At 35.5% G+C, this 21,619-nt stretch overlaps 3 protein-coding genes and 1 long non-coding RNA gene across 4 annotated transcripts; 3 read left to right on the top strand and 1 right to left on the bottom strand.

Annotated features, from left to right (window-relative positions):
• The first annotated feature begins 486 nt into the window (after positions 1-486).
• On the top strand, positions 487-1,275 carry LOC123922462. The gene is made up of 3 exons (XM_045975179.1): positions 487-657; positions 771-1,038; positions 1,151-1,275. Exons 1-3 carry the CDS (start codon positions 487-489, stop codon positions 1,273-1,275), a joined length of 564 nt encoding a protein of 187 aa, XP_045831135.1.
• Positions 1,276-1,378: 103 nt separating this feature from the next.
• LOC123921310 lies at positions 1,379-2,233 on the top strand. Its single transcript, XR_006814016.1, has 4 exons — positions 1,379-1,457; positions 1,562-1,648; positions 1,737-2,021; positions 2,137-2,233. It is a non-coding gene; the product is annotated as an uncharacterized LOC123921310 (long non-coding RNA).
• Positions 2,234-11,544: 9,311 nt separating this feature from the next.
• On the top strand, positions 11,545-11,973 carry LOC123922463 (ATP-dependent DNA helicase PIF1-like). Its single transcript, XM_045975180.1, has one exon. It carries the CDS (start codon positions 11,545-11,547, stop codon positions 11,971-11,973), a length of 429 nt encoding a protein of 142 aa, XP_045831136.1.
• Positions 11,974-14,831: 2,858 nt separating this feature from the next.
• LOC123921309 (probable serine/threonine-protein kinase roco5) lies at positions 14,832-18,565 on the bottom strand. The gene is made up of 3 exons (XM_045973800.1): positions 17,951-18,565; positions 16,606-17,692; positions 14,832-15,483 (listed from the first exon to the last, which is right to left on the bottom strand). The coding sequence occupies exons 1-3, from the start codon at positions 18,367-18,369 to the stop codon at positions 15,193-15,195; spliced, it is 1,797 nt and encodes a 598-aa protein (XP_045829756.1). The 5' UTR covers positions 18,370-18,565; the 3' UTR covers positions 14,832-15,192.
• Between the last annotated feature and the right edge of the window lie 3,054 nt (positions 18,566-21,619).

Raw genomic sequence — 21,619 nt, forward strand, 5'->3', positions numbered from 1 at the left:
CAAAAGGAGTAACTAAAAAACCATTGTAGGTTTGAAAAACTAGTGGATTGCCTTTTAACCGGAGGAACAAAACATTTTCTTATTATAATGACCGGATGGAGTAGTTACAAATTTTTAAATGATCTGTATCAACAATTTACACTCGACGTGTTGAAACTTGCAATGTGCGAAAACTCTCAGTGCACGCAAATTAAACTACTTTAATATTTTTATTATTATTTGTATTACATATGTAGTAATTATTTTCCAAAGATCTCTCTAATCAAGTTCAGAAATATCTAAACATGAATTGCTTAATTTATTAAGTTTTTCCCTTTTCTTTTTGAAGTGTCGGGAAGCATTATTTGATTATTTTGTGTATATAAGTAGAAGCAAGGAGAAATATATTGCAGTATCCAAAAGCTTCCTCTTTTAAAGTTTTTGTACACTGTTTCTCTTCCTCCTCCAAAAAGGGCCAAGTGACTTTGCCTTATCCATTCTGCAGCGATGACTACGGCTCCAGATGAGACTGTCAAGAAATACCATGAACTGATCCACATTAAGCATGGAATAGATAAAGTTGAGTATCAACTAAGGGTTTTGAAAAAGTGGAATGTTCTTGATGTTAGTAAGCATGGTCGGATTCACTCAGTCGATATGATTTTAATTGACAAAAATGTAAGTATTGTTGTGGATTAATGTATCTCAACGTTTTATTTGTTTATGAATATTGATTTTTGCAAAAGTACAGTTGTTATTAGTGTCTGAAATCGTTTATATTTTGACTTTAGGGTCATAAAATCCAAGCTTCCATTCCTGGTCTTCTTCGTTGTATGTTCGATGAACTCATAGTGGAAGGATATGTGTATGTGATGTCCAATTTCTTTGTCCAATACAACGAGGGTAAGACAATGGCCAGTTACCACAAAAATTTGTTTGTGTTTAATGTTAACATTGAAGTGAAACTGTCATGGAGCTCTAAGGTTCCAAGATTCGGAACCTCTCTAATTGGATCTGAGAATGTTCTTGACCTGTCTGAGAGATTCAAATACTTAGTTGGTAAGATTTATGCTTAGTTTATTATTGTTTTAATTGATTGAGTGTCATTATTGTACGTAATAGTTATATATCATGTAAAACGATTTAACTGTTATGTGTATAATATTTTCAGATGTTATCGGTGTTGTTACCTACATTCGACATGATAAGAACTACTTTGATGACGGTAGCGCCTCAAAGACCGTTGCTTTTAAACTCACAGATCACAGGCTTGTAGTTTTAAGAATTCCATATTAAGATAAGTTGTAGCTTAATGGCGTAGGTTAGTGACAATTTTTAATATGTTTGTTGAATGTAGAAACTCTTATGGCTGTGAGCTATCTGGAGATTTTGTTGATGTCTTTCCTAATATGATAAAAAAATACCTGCTGGGTTACCTATGGTTGTTATCCAGTTTGCTAAAGTCACTAAATCACAAGGTTAGTTTTGTAAAATAAATATTTGTATATTATTGTTTGATACGAAATTTTGTTGAACCTAACCAGTCAAAATCTTATTAATATTTAATCTCATATGTTTTTAGGTAGAAATATTGTGCAAAGTGTTGAAGGAATCAGCAAACTCTTTGTGAACCCGGATTTTCCCAAGGCATTGTGCAGTTTAAATCTGGGTATTGGTTTCCTATTGTTCATTTAAAGCTTTCCTAAGTTATAGAATCTTATATATAGTTTATGTTGTTAACTTTTTTGTCTGTGCAGTCTGGTTCTCGCTCTTGATCGTGTCTGAACCCTGCTTGGCATATGCCTAACCGACAAGTCATTAGAATTCAATTTGAAAAACAACTATGAAGTCAAGACTATCACACAGCTTAGGGAGGATAGTACCAAAGTTGGTTCCTATGTCGTTAATGCTAGGATGGTTGATATGGTGGAGCTTAGCCCATGGTGGTATGCTGTTTGTGGTTGCGATGTTATTGTTGAGAAATATCTTGGTGCATTCTTTTGTGACAAGTGCAATGCTACTGACTTTATTCCGGTTCCAAAGTAAATTCGAAATAAATATTTACATTGATGTAGTTTCATTTGGTATTTTAATTTACTATTAGTTCAATTTATAAACTTTTTATCGATGAAACGTTGTTATATTGTTTTCCATTAGGTATCGCGTCAAGATGGTGATTGAGGATGAAACTGGTGCAGCTTTCCCCGAGGCATATGACCATGTGATGCTTCCTATTGTTGTTGTTGATAAGAAAGATCATATGTGGGTAACATCAGGTTTTGTTGTTATGTAATTCATATTTGCATTGTGACATTATATTTGAATTACAAATTATATGCAGGAATTTGCTAGGACTTACTTCCCCCGTTCCTTTGATGATGTCATGGGAAAGAGTATTATGCTGATTGTTGAAAAAACAAGTCCAAATTTGAACTATCTTGAAGTTGTGTTTGAACTTCACTGTGTTAGTGATGATCATGTTCTTCGTTTCTATGTTGATCAAGGTGTTTGCCTTACTCCTTCCAAGGTAATAAGATTTTTTAAGGATGAAAGTCAGTTAGTGCTGGTTGAATTTGATATATGAGAGGTTGTTTACTAATTAATTGTTATTTTGTAGCCTGTTCCAAGATTGTGTTGGTGTAAGCCCTAGAGGCCAATTATTTATAATTGCATGATACTTGTATTGGATAATTTACTTATTAAATAAAGGCTTTTCTTTATTATGTTTATGTGTTAAATAATAATAGAGTCCCTAGAATAGTAAGTTCATTGAATGGAACGTTAAGTGTGACTTAATCGTGAGAATCCATTACACATGAGAACACTATTCTTAAAACATCCGTAGTCGAGCTTTAATGTGAATTGGGATAACATCAAAACGTAGAGACTATTATGTTGATAGACTGATGATCACATCTCACGGATCATCGATAAAGAGTTATCAAGTCTTCACATAGATATAAATATTAAGAGTAATATTTATATCGGATTGACCCACCATGAGAATATTACATAGTATGTTATGAAATGTCATAAGATATTCTCATAGTGATAAGTGGTGTATTCCACCCTTCGACCTGAAACCACTATGTTCCCTAGGTGTAGGAGTGTAGTACTTTGTCGCCAATCAAAGTTATCCGTAACAGGATGACTATAAGGTTGGTTGATGGGTATTCCACGAATCATGCTGAGGGACATGAGTGACCTAGATGGAATTTACCCCTCCTACATAACGGGAGATATGTCTATGGGCCCAATATTGAACTTAACAAGGGTGACGTACTATGCCTTGTGTTCAATATAGACATAAGGGTAAAAGGGTAATTATACACACGAGTTTTATCACGGAAAGGTTTGTCAGATCACGTGACATTCTTGTGACTTGGGTAGCAGTGATGTGTTGCTAGATACCGCTCACTGTTTATAATATTGAGATTAATATTATTGCCAACGTCATAGGAACCTACAGGGTCACACACATAAGGACAGTTAATGACGGGAGAAATAAGTATGACTTATTAGTGGGGTGCGATTAGTTACAGTAGGTTATTGGGCTTATGAAGTCCAATAACCACTTTGGCCTGAAGACAACATAATAAGCTCTATAAATAGAGCCTTATGTAATTCAGTCATGTGTTACATACATAATCTGAATTTTAGAGTAACCTTAAAATTCTCTAAAACCCTAACCGCACTAAATCTCCCTCTACCGTCGTCTTGAAGCTAGCACTAAGAGGTGAACGGAAACTGTTCGTGTGGACCGGCTAGAGGTACTGCGATCGTGCGGTTCTTGTGATCAATTCAGAATCGAGGAATTGTTCTTCAAAGGTAATAATCGAAACCCTGATCATGTCCATTCGCAAGGATCCACCGAAGGAAAATCTTAAATTTCCGCTGCGTTTTTTACTCTGTTTTAAATGCAATTTTCCTTCAGTGGTATCAGAGCCACTTGTGAAACCATGAATCGGTTTGTTGTTTATTACTGTTTTATTAATATGGTTTTGAATCGGTATTAATAATAACAACAAGGATTAATAAAATTTGATTGATCGGTTTTAAAATATATATGTGATATATATTTCTGATACGGCGCATCGGTGTATGTGATACATTGATCGTGTCATTCATTCGAATGTTTAAGTGATTGGCGTTTAATTTGGATGATTGTGAGCGTGAGCTTCGGAACCGTTTATGGTGAAGCATCATATATCCAATCGTTCATCTAGAACTAGCAGTCCTGAAACGTTTTGATGAATGGCGGTTGTATTAGGGTTTATAACAATACAAGTGTTGTGTTGTTATATATAAACAGAACATATTGTTCATTGAAAGTTTTAAGTGATTGTCGTGAGCATGGATGATTGTGAGCGTGAGCTTCGGAACCGATAACTGGTGAAGCATCATATATCCAATCGTTTATGGTGAACAAAATCCTGAAACGTTTTGATGAATAATTACTGTATTAATTTTGTAAAAGCAGAGTACGGCTAGGGTTTATATCTGAAGCATCAAGTGTTGGTGCGATTAGGATTCAATGATGAAGTGTTCATCAAAATTTAGCTTCCGGGGCTCCGCCCCGGAGGCCCCGCAAGGGGCGCTGCCCCTTTGAACCCCGTCCGCTGAACGGTCAGCGGAACCACCGTCCGCTGACCGGGCAGCGGAACCCCCGGCTAACTCTGCGTAAGGTGATCAATCATGGTGTTTTATCAATTGGACTAATGTAATAATAATAAATTGTGTGTTTATTGTTATTAAAGTTGCATGATGAATGGTTATGGCCTTAGTTCTTCTTCTCGTTTTATTTGGGATTTAAATACGGCCTGCGTGTCGTGCCTTTCTTATATTTTCTTGATGTAATTTCTTTTCTCATCTCACTCCCTCGTATGAACACGAGTTTCTTGTAGTGATGTAATATAAGATTAGCAAATAGGACAGGAAGGACAGCAATGAAGATCTATCTTGGAGAAGTATAGGTTTTTGTTAGATATAGCATAGGTTCTCTCATTGGCTTGAGGGAACAATCACGCTAGGGGCCATAACCATATCATTTTATTATATTATGTATGTTGATGCATGTTATGTATGGAGTGACGTCATTGTATGTAAGCCGTGGTAAGGTGAGATCAAATTAATTATAAAAGCCCTCAAAGGAATTAATATTAAGTTTTATTGCTTTCCAACGAATAGCGCCCTTCAAGATCAATATCGACAAATGTAGGTTTTGCCAACGCGAAGTGCATTGTCAATATTGATAAGTTGCGGTGAGGTAATTTATTTATCCGATCGCTATTTAATGGGTCTAATTTAACTAAAGAGAATATAATAAGATTATATAACTTTAGAAGCAAGTATTGGGTTATTCCATGTGATGGAATAGAATAAGTGTTATTCGCCCAATAGAAAGGATATGAGAGTTGTATGAGATACAATTGGAAAGGAGTTTCCTACCTAAATAACTAAGTTTTGTGTAATCAGCCCAACGCTGACTTAAAACGAAGTGAAATATGGATCTCATTCTCACTAGAAAATCTTCCAACGGGATTTTCCGAATCAAATGTCGAGGGTCATTTGTTTTGAGTAAAATAGTGGGAGCACATGTTTAATTAAAGGCCTAATTAAATGTGTATTAAAATTGTTCAAATACTTATATTTTCACTTTTACAATTGTAGATCACCATGTCAAACACCAATACTTCGAACAACATTTTGCGAAGCATTCTTGACAAAGAGAAATTGTCTGGGACAAATTTTCTTGATTGGCATCGTAACTTGAGGATAGTCCTCATGCACGAGAAAAAGCTGTATGCTATTGAGGAACCCCAACCTAACCCTGAGGATGAACCTGCGGCTAATGCCCCTAAGGCTCAAAGGGATGCTTATCAGAAGCGTCTTGATGATGCCATGGATGCAAAGTGCCTAATGCTGGCTACCATGACCTCTGAGCTTCAGAAGCAACATGAGGACATGAATGCGTTCGATATGATCGAACACTTGAAGACGCTCTATCAAGAGCAAGCCAGGATTGAAAGGTTTGAGGTTTCCAAAGCCCTGTTTTCAGCTAAGCTATCTGAGGGATCTCTAGTAAGTCCACATGTGCTCAAGATGATTGGGTACGTGGGGAACTTAGAAAAATTGGGATTTCCACTTGGAAATGAGCTTGCAACTGATCTGATCCTGCAATCGTTGCCGGAGAGTTTTAATCAGTTTGTTCTGAACTTCACCATGTCGGACATGGAAAAGACTTTGCCACAACTGCTGGGCATGTTGAGGCAGGCTGAGCAGAACATGAAAACAAAAGGGAAATCCAACCATGTTCTTATGATTGGCAATGGAAACAAAGGGAAGGGCAACAAAGGGAAGGGAGGTAAAGGGAAGGGCAAGGAAGTTGCCAAACCCAAACCTACCCCTAAAGCTTTGAAGCCCACTGGGGGAGTTGCAAAGGAGGGTAGGTGCTTCCACTGTAACAAGACTGGACATTGGAAGAGGAACTGCCCAAAATACCTGGAAGATAAAAAGAATGGAGTAGAGAGCTCCAATTCAGCAGGTATCTTTGTTATTGAAATTAATTTATCTACTTCTTCTACATGGGTATTAGATACCGGATGTGGTTCTCACATTTGTACTAATGTGCAGGGGCTGCAAAGGAGTAGAGGATTGGCTAAAGGTGAAGTCGACCTACGAGTGGGAAATGGAGCAAGAGTTGCCGCATTAGCTGTAGGAGTTTTTAATTTAACTTTACCTTCTGGTTTAATAATACAGTTAGAGAACTGTTTTTATGTACCTGCCATTAGCAGGAATATTATTTCTGTTTCTTGTTTGGATAAACTTGGCTTTTCATTTATAATAAAGAACAATTGTTGCTCCATTTATTTAAATGATATCTTTTATGCCACAGCTCAAATGAGTAATGGATTATATATTCTTGATCTTGAAATGCCAATTTATAACATTGATACGAAAAGGATTAAACCTAATGAGTTAAATCCTACATACCTTTGGCACTGTCGTTTAGGCCATATAAATGAGAAACGCATTTCCAAGCTCCATAAAGATGGGCTCTTGGATTCATTTGATTATGAATCTTTTGAAACATGCAGATCTTGCTTATTGGGAAAAATGACAAAGACCCCATTCACTAGTAAAGGTGAAAGGGCAAATGATCTCTTGGCTCTCATACATACTGATGTATGTGGACCATTGAACACACATGCTAGAGGAGGTTTTCAGTACTTCATCACATTCACTGATGACTACAGCAGATATGGGTATGTATACCTAATGAAGCATAAGTCGGAATCCTTTGAAAAGTTCAAAGAATTTAAAAATGAAGTACAAAACCAACTAGGAAAGAAAATCAAAATCCTTCGATCAGATCGAGGAGGTGAGTATTTAAGCCTAGAATTTGATGACTATCTAAAAGAGTGTGGGATCTTATCCCAACTCACTCCTCCTGGAACACCGCAATGGAATGGTGTGTCTGAGAGAAGGAACCGAACCTTGTTGGACATGGTGCGGTCTATGATGAGTCACGCTGATCTTCCAAACTCCTTTTGGGGACATGCTCTATTAACAGCAGCTTATACACTTAACCGTGTTCCTTCTAAAACGGTTGAAAAGACACCATATGAGATATGGAGTGGCAAGAAACCACATATGTCTTACTTAAAGATTTGGGGTTGCGAAGTTTATGTAAAACGTCAAATTTCTACTAAACTTGAACCTAAATCTGACAAGTGCTTCTTTGTGGGATATCCAAAAGAGACAAAAGGATATCACTTCTACAATCCTTCTGAGGGCAAAGTGTTTGTCGCTCGAACAGGAGTATTCCTAGAAAAAGATTTTATTTCCAAAGGAATCAGTGGGAGGAAAGTAGATCTTGAAGAAATTCACGATCCACAAAGTAGTGACACACCAATGGAGGAACAAGAGCAGGATGCACAAGATGTTGTGACAGAGAACCATGCTCATGTAACACAAGAACCACGTAGGTCCAACAGGATACGTCAAGAACCTGAAAGATATGGATATCTCATATCGGAACAAGGTGATGTATTACTCATGGATCAAGATGAGCCTGTGACTTACCAAGAGGCCATTACTGGCCCTGAATCTGAGAAGTGGCTTGAAGCCATGAAATCTGAAATGGATTCCATGTACACAAATCAAGTTTGGAACTTGGTGGAAGCTCCTGATGGGATTAAACCCATAGGATGCAAGTGGGTCTTCAAGAAGAAGACTGACATGGATGGAAAGGTACAGACCTACAAAGCGCGATTGGTTGCTAAAGGTTTCAAACAAATTCATGGGGTAGACTATGATGAAACTTTTTCACCAGTTGCGATGATCAAATCCATTCGGATCTTACTTGCCATCGCTGCATACTATGATTATGAAATCTGGCAGATGGATGTAAAAACTGCCTTCCTCAATGGGAGTCTCCTTGAGGATGTGTATATGACACAACCTGAAGGCTTTTGCATTCCAGGAGAAGCCAAAATGATATGCAAATTACAGCGATCAATCTACGGATTGAAGCAAGCTTCCAGAAGTTGGAATCTTCGTTTTGATGAAACTGTAAAACAGTACGGATTCATTCAAAATGAAGATGAGCCTTGTGTTTACAAGAAGGTTAGTGGGAGCATAGTCGCATTCCTAGTATTATATGTAGATGACATATTACTGATAGGAAACGACATCCCTACCTTGCAACAAATTAAAACTTGGTTAGGGAATTGCTTTTCTATGAAAGATCTGGGTGAAGCAGCCTATATATTAGGAATAAGAATCTATAGAGATAGATCACAAAAACTGCTTGGCCTAAGCCAGAGTACATACATAGATAAAGTGCTAAGACGCTTTAATATGCATGATTCCAAGAAAGGATTCATTCCTATGCAACATGGCCTATGTCTTTCAAAGACACAGTCTCCTTCATCTAAGGAAGAAAGGGACCGCATGAGTAAGATCCCTTATGCATCGGCTATAGGATCCATCATGTATGCCATGATATGTACTCGACCAGATGTTTCATATGCCTTAAGCGCAACAAGCCGTTATCAGTCTGATCCTGGTGAGGCTCATTGGGTGGCTGTCAAGAACATCCTTAAATACTTAAGGAGGACTAAAGACTCATTCCTAATATATGGAGGCCAAGAAGAGCTAAATGTAATTGGTTACACTGATGCTAGCTTCCAAACAGATAGGGATGACTTTAGGTCGCAATCAGGCTATGTGTTTTGCATAAATGGTGGCGCTGTGAGCTGGAAGAGTTCAAAGCAAGATACAGTTGCTGATTCTACAACCGAAGCTGAGTACATCGCTGCATCAAATGCAGCAAAGGAAGCTGTTTGGATAAAGAAGTTCATTACTGAACTTGGCATATTCCCTAGCATTGTGGATCCCATTGAATTATTTTGTGACAACAATGGTGCAATCGCACAAGCTAAGGAGCCTAGATCTCACCAAAAGTCCAAACACATACTCAGGCGCTATCATCTTATTCGAGAGATAATTGATAGAGGAGATGTGAAAATATGCAGAGTACCAACACTTGACAATGCTGCTGATCCACTTACAAAGCCTCTTGCTCAGCCGAAGCATGAGGGCCACACTAGGGGCATAGGTATTAGGAGTATGCCTGATTGGCTCTAGTGCTAGTGGGAGATTGTTGGTGTAAGCCCTAGAGGCCAATTATTTATAATTGCATGATACTTGTATTGGATAATTTACTTATTAAATAAAGGCTTTTCTTTATTATGTTTATGTGTTAAATAATAATAGAGTCCCTAGAATAGTAAGTTCATTGAATGGAACGTTAAGTGTGACTTAATCGTGAGAATCCATTACACATGAGAACACTATTCTTAAAACATCCGTAGTCGAGCTTTAATGTGAATTGGGATAACATCAAAACGTAGAGACTATTATGTTGATAGACTGATGATCACATCTCACGGATCATCGATAAAGAGTTATCAAGTCTTCACATAGATATAAATATTAAGAGTAATATTTATATCGGATTGACCCACCATGAGAATATTACATAGTATGTTATGAAATGTCATAAGATATTCTCATAGTGATAAGTGGTGTATTCCACCCTTCGACCTGAAACCACTATGTTCCCTAGGTGTAGGAGTGTAGTACTTTGTCGCCAATCAAAGTTATCCGTAACAGGATGACTATAAGGTTGGTTGATGGGTATTCCACGAATCATGCTGAGGGACATGAGTGACCTAGATGGAATTTACCCCTCCTACATAACGGGAGATATGTCTATGGGCCCAATATTGAACTTAACAAGGGTGACGTACTATGCCTTGTGTTCAATATAGACATAAGGGTAAAAGGGTAATTATACACACGAGTTTTATCACGGAAAGGTTTGTCAGATCACGTGACATTCTTGTGACTTGGGTAGCAGTGATGTGTTGCTAGATACCGCTCACTGTTTATAATATTGAGATTAATATTATTGCCAACGTCATAGGAACCTACAGGGTCACACACATAAGGACAGTTAATGACGGGAGAAATAAGTATGACTTATTAGTGGGGTGCGATTAGTTACAGTAGGTTATTGGGCTTATGAAGTCCAATAACCACTTTGGCCTGAAGACAACATAATAAGCTCTATAAATAGAGCCTTATGTAATTCAGTCATGTGTTACATACATAATCTGAATTTTAGAGTAACCTTAAAATTCTCTAAAACCCTAACCGCACTAAATCTCCCTCTACCGTCGTCTTGAAGCTAGCACTAAGAGGTGAACGGAAACTGTTCGTGTGGACCGGCTAGAGGTACTGCGATCGTGCGGTTCTTGTGATCAATTCAGAATCGAGGAATTGTTCTTCAAAGGTAATAATCGAAACCCTGATCATGTCCATTCGCAAGGATCCACCGAAGGAAAATCTTAAATTTCCGCTGCGTTTTTTACTCTGTTTTAAATGCAATTTTCCTTCAGATTGGATGATGATAAGTTCGACCCGATGAATACTTTGGTTTACAAATCTCCTGTCACCACTACTGATAAGCTGTTGGATGAATATTTGGGTGCGATTTATCGAAGGTCTCAACCATATAATGATGCAGAGAGTTTGTCTGATGCAGCATCCAGATTGGTTCGTCCCAGGCTTTTTAAACCATATTAGATTATAGATTAGTACTACCTAAGTGTATAATATATGTATTATAATTATGTTTTTGTAAGCTATGCTTTTGATAACCCACATAGTGTTTTTATATCCCATCCATGAAGTTTAGTGGTTTGTTGCTGGATTAGTACTCCCTACCTGGGTATGTAAAAATTGAGTGTGGTGTGAAGATATTCACATTTTATTGTGTAATAGTAAGATGTGAAAATGTTCACATCAGAGAAATTGACCGTTTTTATGTATGTTGCTTAAGACTGGTTGTTCTATCGTGTAATGTTAAGCATGATCATGTTTTATTTTGCTTATGTCGTTGTTGTGTAAGATGTATAATTAGAATGTTGTTGAGTTACTTGTGACCTTCCGTTGTTGATGCAATCGTTGTTAAACACTTAAAATAACGTTGTAATCATGCTTTTGAGGAATGTCAATGTCTCTTCCGGTCTTTGCAATGGTACACTTCTAATAGTTACATACATGGGAAAGAAAGTTATTGGTGCTCAAGTTGTGACGGGAACTAATATCGGTGACATTGTCTTTTTGCCAAGAATGAGTCTATTACCGTCTGATGCTAATGTTTCGATCAATTTTCGGCGGCGTCAATTTCCTGTTTGTGTGTGCTTTGGCATGACAATTAACAAAAGTCAGGGTCATACTTTGTCCCATGTTGGTTTATATCTTCCGAGACAAGTTTTTACGCATGGTCAATTATATGTTGCAGTTTCCCGTGTTAAAATTAGAGCTGGTTTGAAAATTCTAATCACTAATGACAATGATGTGGGAAAAACAAACACGGTTAATGTTGTTTATCTAGAAGTCTTTCAAAGAATTTATATTTGACTTTTTGTATGTACTTTTGATTGTTTTACCATTGCTTTAAGTGTTGTAACTTTTTTAAACTATATTATATTTGAAGTTTATGATTTAAATTCAATATAATTTTGTTTTTACATATAACACAATATACTTTGTGCGCAAAAAAAAATTAAATCCTGCATCGCACGGGTAAAAAACACTAGTAAATATGCAATAGAAAAGGATTCCGTTGAAAAAAATTCAACAAGGGCAAGTGGTTACTGTATGTTTCTATAGTAACTTTGTGATGAATGGTGGTAAATCTATCATTTATTTATAGAAAATGATAAACAGTGTTTCAGGCCTTGTTAAACATATTAATAAGGAAATATGTCAATTTAATACCCTAAAAGTGTAAAAAAATTGTCATTCCAATATTAATTTTATTTTTATTTCCTTTTTAGTATGTTTAACAAGTATTTTGGGCATTGTTTAACATGACCATTTATGTGTTTATTTTTGACAATATACCATAGGTAAGATGTTTTCACGTACGGTTGTTTATATAATAATTAAACTTTGTCGAGAACACTCGTTGAATACATATTATGTTCTTCCTTTGTAACAAAAATTTATCGGTATGTATGAATTAAGGGTAAAATATCTGACTATTTGTATAAGTGGTTAAATTAATCTCTTACCATGTGGACGGATTCTTTGTTGATGACGAACCTATAATCTAATTTAATAATAGAGTGCACCACTTTGATAGTTGGATTAAAAGTATCGTTGGATTAAAAGTGTATATGTTCCGGATTATGCCAAAGGCTCATCCGCAAACTCGACAGGGTTATCCGATCCATAAAGTAATGATATACAAACCATACAATGGACACACTTTGATCACCGCTCAGGAGGGACACGTGGACTGTCTGGCATTGTCATCCTATCATCAAACAACATCTGTCACAACTCACAATCATAGGGGGCAGAAGAATATTCTAGGTCTTTACAACCTTAATTTGTTTTCTTATATAAAGTCTGTCAAAGGCTACTCCATGTATGAAATATCTAACCCTGAATACCTCCCACTTTATGGAGCTTACTAACATGATCGTCAGATTGTGTGCGAGTATCACCCTTCCTTCACAACGGGGGTCAACCACCAAATATATCACTAATCAAAGTCCTATCACAGTGACTGAAGGAAGTCCTTTTCCCTAATTGTGGCCATATTTTGGGGTAATTAACGAATATGAACTATGTTTGGGATTGTATTGCGAAAGTTATTCCAATAAAATATAAAAACAATATCAGCAATATGATATCTGATGCACTCAAAAATGCTGAATGCACAAGTTCAACTACTTTTACAAAACATAGTAAGTTACTCCAAGATAATCCCTTAGACATAGGAATAAAAATCCCATGACAATATTATCAAAACAAGCTAAAAAGGAAATTTCCTTGTTATGTTCATATGGAACTAATGCTTCTATGTACTTTTGGATTATTTATTTTTTACCTTATCATGATACAAGATACCATGGCCATTGTTACCAATATTGAATTGTGGAGAATTCACTTTTTCTAAGTCTCAAACAGCCAAACCAAGATGGAGGAGCCATGACGCTTTACAGTTTTAGGACCTTTCACCTTTTTTATCTGAATTTCACCCTTTTTAGATGCCCACTAATGAAAATTTATATTTCACTTTTTTTGTTTTGAAATGCATAGTGTTGTTGAATTCAGATATGATTGGTTTGATACTCCAATACATTTTGATTTCCCTTATATTTTGCAGAGATGCTTAGATTTATTTATTTATTTATCTTAATCATTCAGTTCTCAAGGCAAAAAAAATTGGAGTTTGATGTGGATAAATAAAGTCTAATCAATAATTATTCCGATCAAAATTGGAACTAATCACTTGAGACCAAAACCACTTGATTGTGGATTTGGATCCCCTCTTCAGCCTTATCTCATTTCAGCCTTCTCTCATTTTCCTAATCCAACAGATAAGGACAGGATGAACAACATGAGAGAAAAGATCGGAGAGATTGTTTAAGGATAATTTTGAAACTTGGTAAGAAGTATGGATTCCCCAAAAAAGAAAATATTTTATAGGGATCTAACTAAATTTGACAACTTTGTAGTGCTATAAGCTATTATTGCAATTGAAGAAAGTAAAGAAATGAAGGAGTCACTGTATAATTTCAATAGTAATAATACTAATATGCATGCATAATATAAATATTTGGTGCAGGTTAATCTAATTAACCACCCCCACCAACCACCAATGAACAAATATTTAAAGAAACACTTGGTCCTTATGCATAAATTAAGCTCAATATGATACAATGGGAGCAGATATATATGTGTAAAATTCGTTGTATCCCACAATAAACAAGAATGTGTCGCTTCGCACCTGAAAATGTTGGATTATTTCCTCACCAAAGAAACATAGAATCAAATGGAACCCACTTTTTGATTTGATTAAGATAGCCGCCAATGAAACAAACAAAAGAAGAACTATCTAATGACCACTTGTTGGCCCCCAAAACGTGTTATGTTTTGGTTTTTCTTTCCCTCACAAAATTATCATTATTCTCAATAGATAATGTTCATGTGTTAGTGTTATCCTTAATAATTGTGAGATAAGAAGTTTCCACACCTCAAATTTCATTTTGGATGTACAAATTCAGAAAAACGTGAATTTTGTACAGTCTGAAAGTATACTTTCAAATAAAATCTATTTTGTTTGGAACGGAATAGATTTGTTGCTGTAATTGCTTGACGCGGTTACAGCTGTAGACCATCTGATATGAATCAACGGATAAGATTATTTAATGGTATATTTAATCTGAACCAACCGATTTAAATTTAATGGCTAAAATTGAAAATTGTGGCAAACTGTGTGGTCCTGCTACAGCAGCCAATCCACATCCGAACATACTACAACTTGAGTTTAAATACTATAGTCCAGTTTACAAGTTTACCCCAACCCCTGAGCAACTAACACACTTATCAGGAAATATGAGTCATCATAAAAAAGGATTTTTAGTAGTCTCGATGGGAATCGAACCCTCATCCCTGGAAAAAGTGAAAGCTAACCTCTAATGAAGGCAACTTCCAAATGTAAAAGTGGAAAATTTATATATCTTCATTTCTGCTATATAAACATGGGGAATTCATCTCTATTTCCAACTTAATAATTTTCTATCAACAAATTAGATTTCACAAATGCTCTCTTTACATAGAAATTTACCTATTGTTGTTGTATGGTTGCAGCAATATGGCTAAAATATCGGAGAACTTAGGACGTTTGGAAGGAGTGTTGTTCCAGCATTTTGTCATAATGTATCTTAGATTAGGTTGACAGTCCTTGGGAATTTCAGGTCTAAGACCACAAGCAGCAATACCAACTGCAGCCTGCACAGGAGAAAGTGTAGAATATGCTGCCTCACCAGTTACCATCTCCCAAATTATCATCCCATAACTATAAATGTTGCTCGAAGATGTCTCTGTCACGCTCTCAGGGTCTCCTGCAATTATCTGTTTTTCAACACAAAAAGGAAGAGGGGAGAAAAAATTAGAATGGGGATAAAGCTATGTTAAGGTCATTCCAAACATTGAAGTCTAAGATATAGAATATATGACCATTTGCTAGTTTTCATTCTTCCAAAGTATGTTTTTTATGTGTTGTCCATTATGTTCTCACTTTTTTTTACTTTGAATGAACAACTTCATATGATAGTTTTCATGTTTTTTTCCTGCACACGAGTTGTGAGGGCTTTCTGAGTAGCTTTATCAATAGCAATAATAACTATAATACTGGGCGAAAGATCATGTAAAAGACTTGAGACATGCGGGTTCCATTGTCAAGTTAATTCTGGTATAATTGCAATTACACAACGCATATTTAGTTCATAATGATAGACACAAGTGGTGATTGTTTAAATAATTGTATGCATGCATTATAAATGGAAAGCAAAATAAGCAATTGTGAAGACATGTTAGGCATGTTCAAACAATGATGCCATGACAAATGACATGACGAATGACATAAAGTTTCTTTTAAATGTACACTAGTTTGACAATGCAACACATACAATGGATCTAAGATTTTTGAGACAATAAAACTCACAGAAGTTTCAGTAAGTTTCTCTCCGCTTCAATTACTAGTATGTCATTATCGCAGAACAAAAAGGTAAAAGAGCTAAAACAGTTTTGTCCTGAACTAGCTATTGTATACAAGGACAAACACAGCAATAGAAAAGAGAAATAAGAAACTTCACATAGCAATTTGGTCATATTCCTAGAAATTTTTGTTTGAAACATTATGTAAGAAGAAGACAATCTGGGCAAAGGCAATTGACAAGAACATAGCTTTTTAAGGAACATGGTATATTGGTAAAGTTCCTCAAGAGAACACCATGTTTGGCTAAATAAGCTTCTCATGCAGAAAAATATTTTTATTTTCCATGTTTGATAGAATTTGATCTTATCATTGCTTTTAATCGGTGAGAATAAGTGTGCATATGCAAAGTTTTGTATGATTGAGAATGCATACTTATAGCAAATCTATGAGCATAAGAGTATTTTCTCACCCCTAGGAAACATATTTGTGTGATACAATCTTTAACATGAAGAGAGTGTGAATGAATAGAAGCAAACCTCAGGAGCTAGCCACCTATAACCATCGGTTTCATACTCCGTTGCTTCACTAACACTCTTGCAGGCAGTGACTACACCCATATCTCCCAAGCAAGCATTCCCATGCCTATCTAATAGAATCCTCTGTGTATTAAGGTCTCTATATGCAACACCATGGTCATTCATAAACTTGATCCCCTCAGCTACATCAACCGCGATTCTAACAACATCCTTAGTCTGAAGCTTCTTGTTCTTTAGCATTAAGTCATGGACCGACCCACGTACCATGAACTTAGTCACCACACATAACCCATGATTATCATCCACACAAATACCACAGAACTGCAGAATGTTTCTATGTCCACAAGTCATCAGTTCTAGAAGATCTCTGTGGAGCTCAAACTCGTAAGAATTTCCTTTTTCACACCCTTTCAGCTTCTCAATTCCAACCCTTTTCCCCATGTAGACTCCTTTATAAGAATTGGGTCCAATCTGTTCTGTGAACTCAACCATATCTGCATTTAACAACCATTTCGCAATCTCATCCCCACCTGACTTTATCGTCTGCCATTCATCTACCGACACAATGAAAGATGAGGTAGGCAAAGGCATTTGAAGCTGAATCTTTTGGCTAGAATTCTCAAACTCCTTTCCGCTACCACTATCTTCTCCAATCTCCCCTAGTTCTCTCCCCTTGAAATTCTCTTCCTGACACCCACAAAGTCCAAATGCAAGCTTCACATTCACAGCATTGTTTTTGGGCTTATTTAAAGCAAACTTCAAAGCATTCTCAACCCGAGTCTTGACCAATTTTTCATGCCCGGACCTAACAACGAGAAGAACAACCCCTAAGGTGAAACATTTCTTCTCAAAGATTTGTGGCCTCTTGCTACAAATGGAGAAACTGTCCAACGCAACCGACATAGCAGGCCATGAAATAAGAGAATTGCAAGCAAAAGTGAGCTTCAATACAGACCCTTGAACCTGAATCTCGCCGTCACCACACTGTTGTTGAATCAAAATCGCAGGCTGATCACTTTCCATTGCCTGATCCATCAACTTGATGTGAAGAAACACATCCTTCATATCAAATTCTGCCTGTGCATAACTATAAAAAAACCATACAAAAACATTTCTTATAAACAAATAAAGAAAATCACCATGACCCATGTTATTTTTGTTCTAGGAGAGCTCATTAACTACTAAGTCCAATCAATTGGTTAGTATATGGTAATTTTGTTCCAATTAAATTTAATCTATCAAAATAAAAATTACAACAACAATAATAGAACTTTCAATAATTGTATTCAATTTGGTTAGTTCCTATCACAATGAAAATGAATAGAAGAGAAGAGAAGAAAAGAACCTGAGAGGAAGAGAATGGTAATGATTACGAATGGTAGATATAAGATTATCAGGTAATTGAGTTCCAGGGTAAAGTTGAGTAAGATTACGAAGAACAGAAGCCCAAGCAAGTTTCTTAGAAGAAGCAAAAGACTCAGTATTGTTATTGTTATTATTGAAATTGAGTGTGTTTTTGAAAGATGTAATTGCATCAGTGAAATTACGACTGAGTTTGTGAAACTTGTTGTTCTTGTGAATTAGAATTGACGAGTCTTTGGAAGGAAGAGAAAGAGAAGTAATGGAAGAAGAAGAAGAAGAAAGTTCGGATCTGTGATGTGTTCTCATGAGAACTTGTTGTTGTTCAACTGTGTCTTCATCGGTGGTGGTTGTTGTGGTGGTAGTGGTGGTGCGGCTTGACCAACACTCTAGTGTTGTTGCCATTGGAAATGGGAGTGTTGGAGTGTGGTGTGGTGGAAAGAGTGAAATATTTGGATTGGGATTTGGAAGGGTAGTTAGGTAGTTTGATGTATGTAGTACTAGGAATGGTGTGTGACCGAGTGAGTGAGTGAGTGATTGGAGGGAAGAAAGGCCAAAAAACAGCGGTGGTTGTTTTGTGGGCTGAGTAATCACTTCATTAGTCACTAGTAATAAATGTGTAATCAATCATATTACTACATTAGTCACTTCACATCAGATCATCTACAATGGAGCTCTCTAAAATTTGAGTACTTAATTGAGTCTCACGTGTACACATCACTTATTTATTATTTTTTAATAATAGTTAGGGCCGGTCCTGAGTATTTGGAGGCCCTGTTTGAAAATTATAAATAGATCTTTAATAAATTTTTTATTTTATTTTTAAAAGTGATTCTCTATTTGAATCGTAAATAACATAAAAAAATAGTCATCATAGTAAATAACATCTAAAAGCGACATATTTTAATCAATACATTAAAATACATCTTCAATCTAATATCATTATCAACTTACGGTTCCTTCAGAAAAAAAACTTTCTTGAAATGTTAGTTTCTTTTTTTTACGATCAACTGCAAGTTACTTATAAAATTAAAAGTGTGTCTATTAATTTTTTTTTAGTACTAAAATATTTTTAGTAGTAACAAAGTCATTATTTTTTTTACATATATAAATTTTTTAATAGACCGATATAAACAATTTGAGGCCCCTAAATATTTGAGGCCCTGTGCGGTGACTCACCTTGCACACCCACCTGGCCGGCCCTGATAATAGTACCTAATAAGTACTCAATCCCTCCAACCCAGCACCTCTTAAAAAGTTCTAAATCGGTCCTACTAATAACTTTATATCTCATCAATAACACTACATCTTTATAAGTAGCTCCCACATAAATATATTATAATGAGGAGAGAGAGATGGTAGCTATTTGAGGAACGGTACCTATTAGGTACTCAATGAGTTTTACTCTAATGGTAGTACCTAATAAGTATCTACATAAGTACCTAATAGGTACTATCATTGGAGATGTTCTTAGTCACTAGTAGTATAAATATTTTTCTAATACGAGGGAATATTAAACTTTGTAAAAAAAATTGTGAGGCATATAAAAAATTGTTTATATTTTGTCACGCAGATAGTATAATAGTCAAAAATATAACATTTAACTATTTGGTCGCATAATTGGATGTTTACCCGCTTCTTGATGTCGGTATGCTCTTAGCTTGTAGAAGAAAATGAAATATTTGGATGATATAATAGTTTGATAATATAAGGGATCCCCGCAAAGTTACTTACGGATAATATAAGAGGTGATTTGATGTTTAGTCTCCATGAGTATAGATGAGTTGACAAAGATATTGTATATAATACGTAAATATTAGAGTTTGAACTCCGGTATTCCTATTTATTCACATCTAAAAAGGTGAATTTTTAGCCACTAAAATACTTAATAGAAAAAATATATTGAAAAATCTCATACTATTTTTTAAAAAAATATAGCACAACTGCCACTCTCAATAAACCTTAATTTCTCATAAATTTTTTTCTTTTTTCATCTATTAAAGAGGGGTGAATTAGAGTCGATTTTAATCCGAAATCACCTCTCTTGATTATTTTTTATTTCATTTTATTTAAATAAGTGATTATCACATTTTTTTTAGGGTTCCTTTGAGTTATATATATATATATATATATATAATAAAAGAGAAAAGGTACAAATCGGGGGGGCCGAACCTTACCCAAAATAAAATTAAAAAGAGCGAAGAAAGGAAAAAGAAAGCAGGCAAAACAACAGAAAGCTAAGTTCTACGAAAATTAGGAGCACCAAATCTATTACAAAAGAAATAGGTGGTTTGATATTTAGTATTCGTCAGCAAAGATATTCCTACTTATTCATTTTAAAAGGTGAATTTTTAGCCATTAGATACTTGAAAAGAAAAATATATGGAAAATCTCACAATAAGCCTTAATTTTAATTTCTCTTAGATTTTTTTCTTGTTCGACTATTAAAGAATTAAAGTCAATTTTAATCTGAAATCACCTCACTTAATTGTTTTTTATTCCATTTTATTAAGTGATTATTACATATTTTTAAGTTTCATTTGAGTGTTTTTCTTCGTGATTTATTTGAGTGTTTTTCTTCGTGATTATTACATACACTAAATCTAGGAATGTTACTTATTTGGAGTTGCGAGTAATGTATAAACTCAGTGGTGGTAGAAAGTGGTTCAGTAGTGTGGAAGTTGCAAGTGTAGTTTGTTAAAGAATTATGAAAAAAAACCTAGGTAGGGATGTAAATGGATATTTGTGGGGTGGATAGTATGATATTCGTCTCCGTTCTGTTGGATAAATATGATATTTGTATTCGCTTCATATTTATGTGGGTATCCACTAAGCGGATAATTCGCAAGTTTTGAGGTATCCGCGGTTATTAACAAAGTTATGCGGAATATACAAGTCTCTTTTATATTTAATAACTAAGGATATTTAAGTAATTTTCTTTTTTATTAGTGTACGGATATCCGCAGGTGCGAATGCCATTAAATCTGCATCAATATCCATTAAGTAATGGGTAGTTGAAATATCCATTTATTTATCTGTGGATATCCATTATGTTATATGCCCCATGTCCATGACGAATTTTATCCGCAGATATTCGCGGGTACGGATATTTTTATCATCCCTATTATTATGTGATAATTGGAAGGTATTTGACAAGCATATTTATAGAGAGACAAATAAAGTAGCCAAATATCTTGCTAATTTGAGTTGTAACTTGGAGAATAGAGTGTGATACTTTGATCAGGCAACTCCTGAAGTTAGGTTTTTGTTATATGGTGATGTGTTGGTAGGTTTGGTTCTACTCTCGGTTTGATTTGTGTGACATTTTTCTTTTTGTCTTTAGACCCATTGCTCAAATAAATAATTAAAATCGTATAGGTTAGAAAGTTTCTCTTAATCCAAGTAATTAAACTTAAGTGGTTTATGATTTCCCTAAAGATGAATTTAGGAGAATCTAACTGAGAAAAACAACTTTTTATTACACTTACCTCCTGACCGAGTTCCAAATTATCATGAGCTATTTTTTTTAGAAACTAGAGAGTTAACACTAAAAAAAAGTTTCCAATATGAACCTGAATTCTCAACTACATGAATTTCACGTAGTTTCATGTTGTAGTAGATTTTAGCCGTTGATTTGAGATTTAGATTTCAACCT

The sequence above is a fragment of the Trifolium pratense genome, linkage group LG4 (assembly GCF_020283565.1).
Source record: "Trifolium pratense cultivar HEN17-A07 linkage group LG4, ARS_RC_1.1, whole genome shotgun sequence".
Classification (NCBI taxonomy): Eukaryota; Viridiplantae; Streptophyta; class Magnoliopsida; order Fabales; family Fabaceae; genus Trifolium; species Trifolium pratense.

What these genes read in the sequence shown, in the direction of transcription:
- LOC123922462 (XM_045975179.1), top strand. Translation starts at nt 487, where the DNA reads ATGACTACGGCTCCAGATGAGACTGTCAAGAAATACCATGAACTGATC. An exon ending in TGATTTTAATTGACAAAAAT is followed by an intron (nt 658 to 770) that starts GTAAGTATTGTT and finishes TTTTGACTTTAG; the next exon opens with GGTCATAAAATCCAAGCTTC. An exon ending in GAGATTCAAATACTTAGTTG is followed by an intron (nt 1,039 to 1,150) that starts GTAAGATTTATG and finishes TAATATTTTCAG; the next exon opens with ATGTTATCGGTGTTGTTACC.
- LOC123922463 (XM_045975180.1), top strand. Translation starts at nt 11,545, where the DNA reads ATGCTTTTGAGGAATGTCAATGTCTCTTCCGGTCTTTGCAATGGTACA.
- LOC123921309 (XM_045973800.1), bottom strand. Translation starts at nt 18,369, where the DNA reads ATGGCAACAACACTAGAGTGTTGGTCAAGCCGCACCACCACTACCACC. An exon ending in TACCATTCTCTTCCTCTCAG is followed by an intron (nt 17,693 to 17,950) that starts GTTCTTTTCTTC and finishes GTTTTTTTATAG; the next exon opens with TTATGCACAGGCAGAATTTG. An exon ending in ATAGGTGGCTAGCTCCTGAG is followed by an intron (nt 15,484 to 16,605) that starts GTTTGCTTCTAT and finishes GTTGAAAAACAG; the next exon opens with ATAATTGCAGGAGACCCTGA.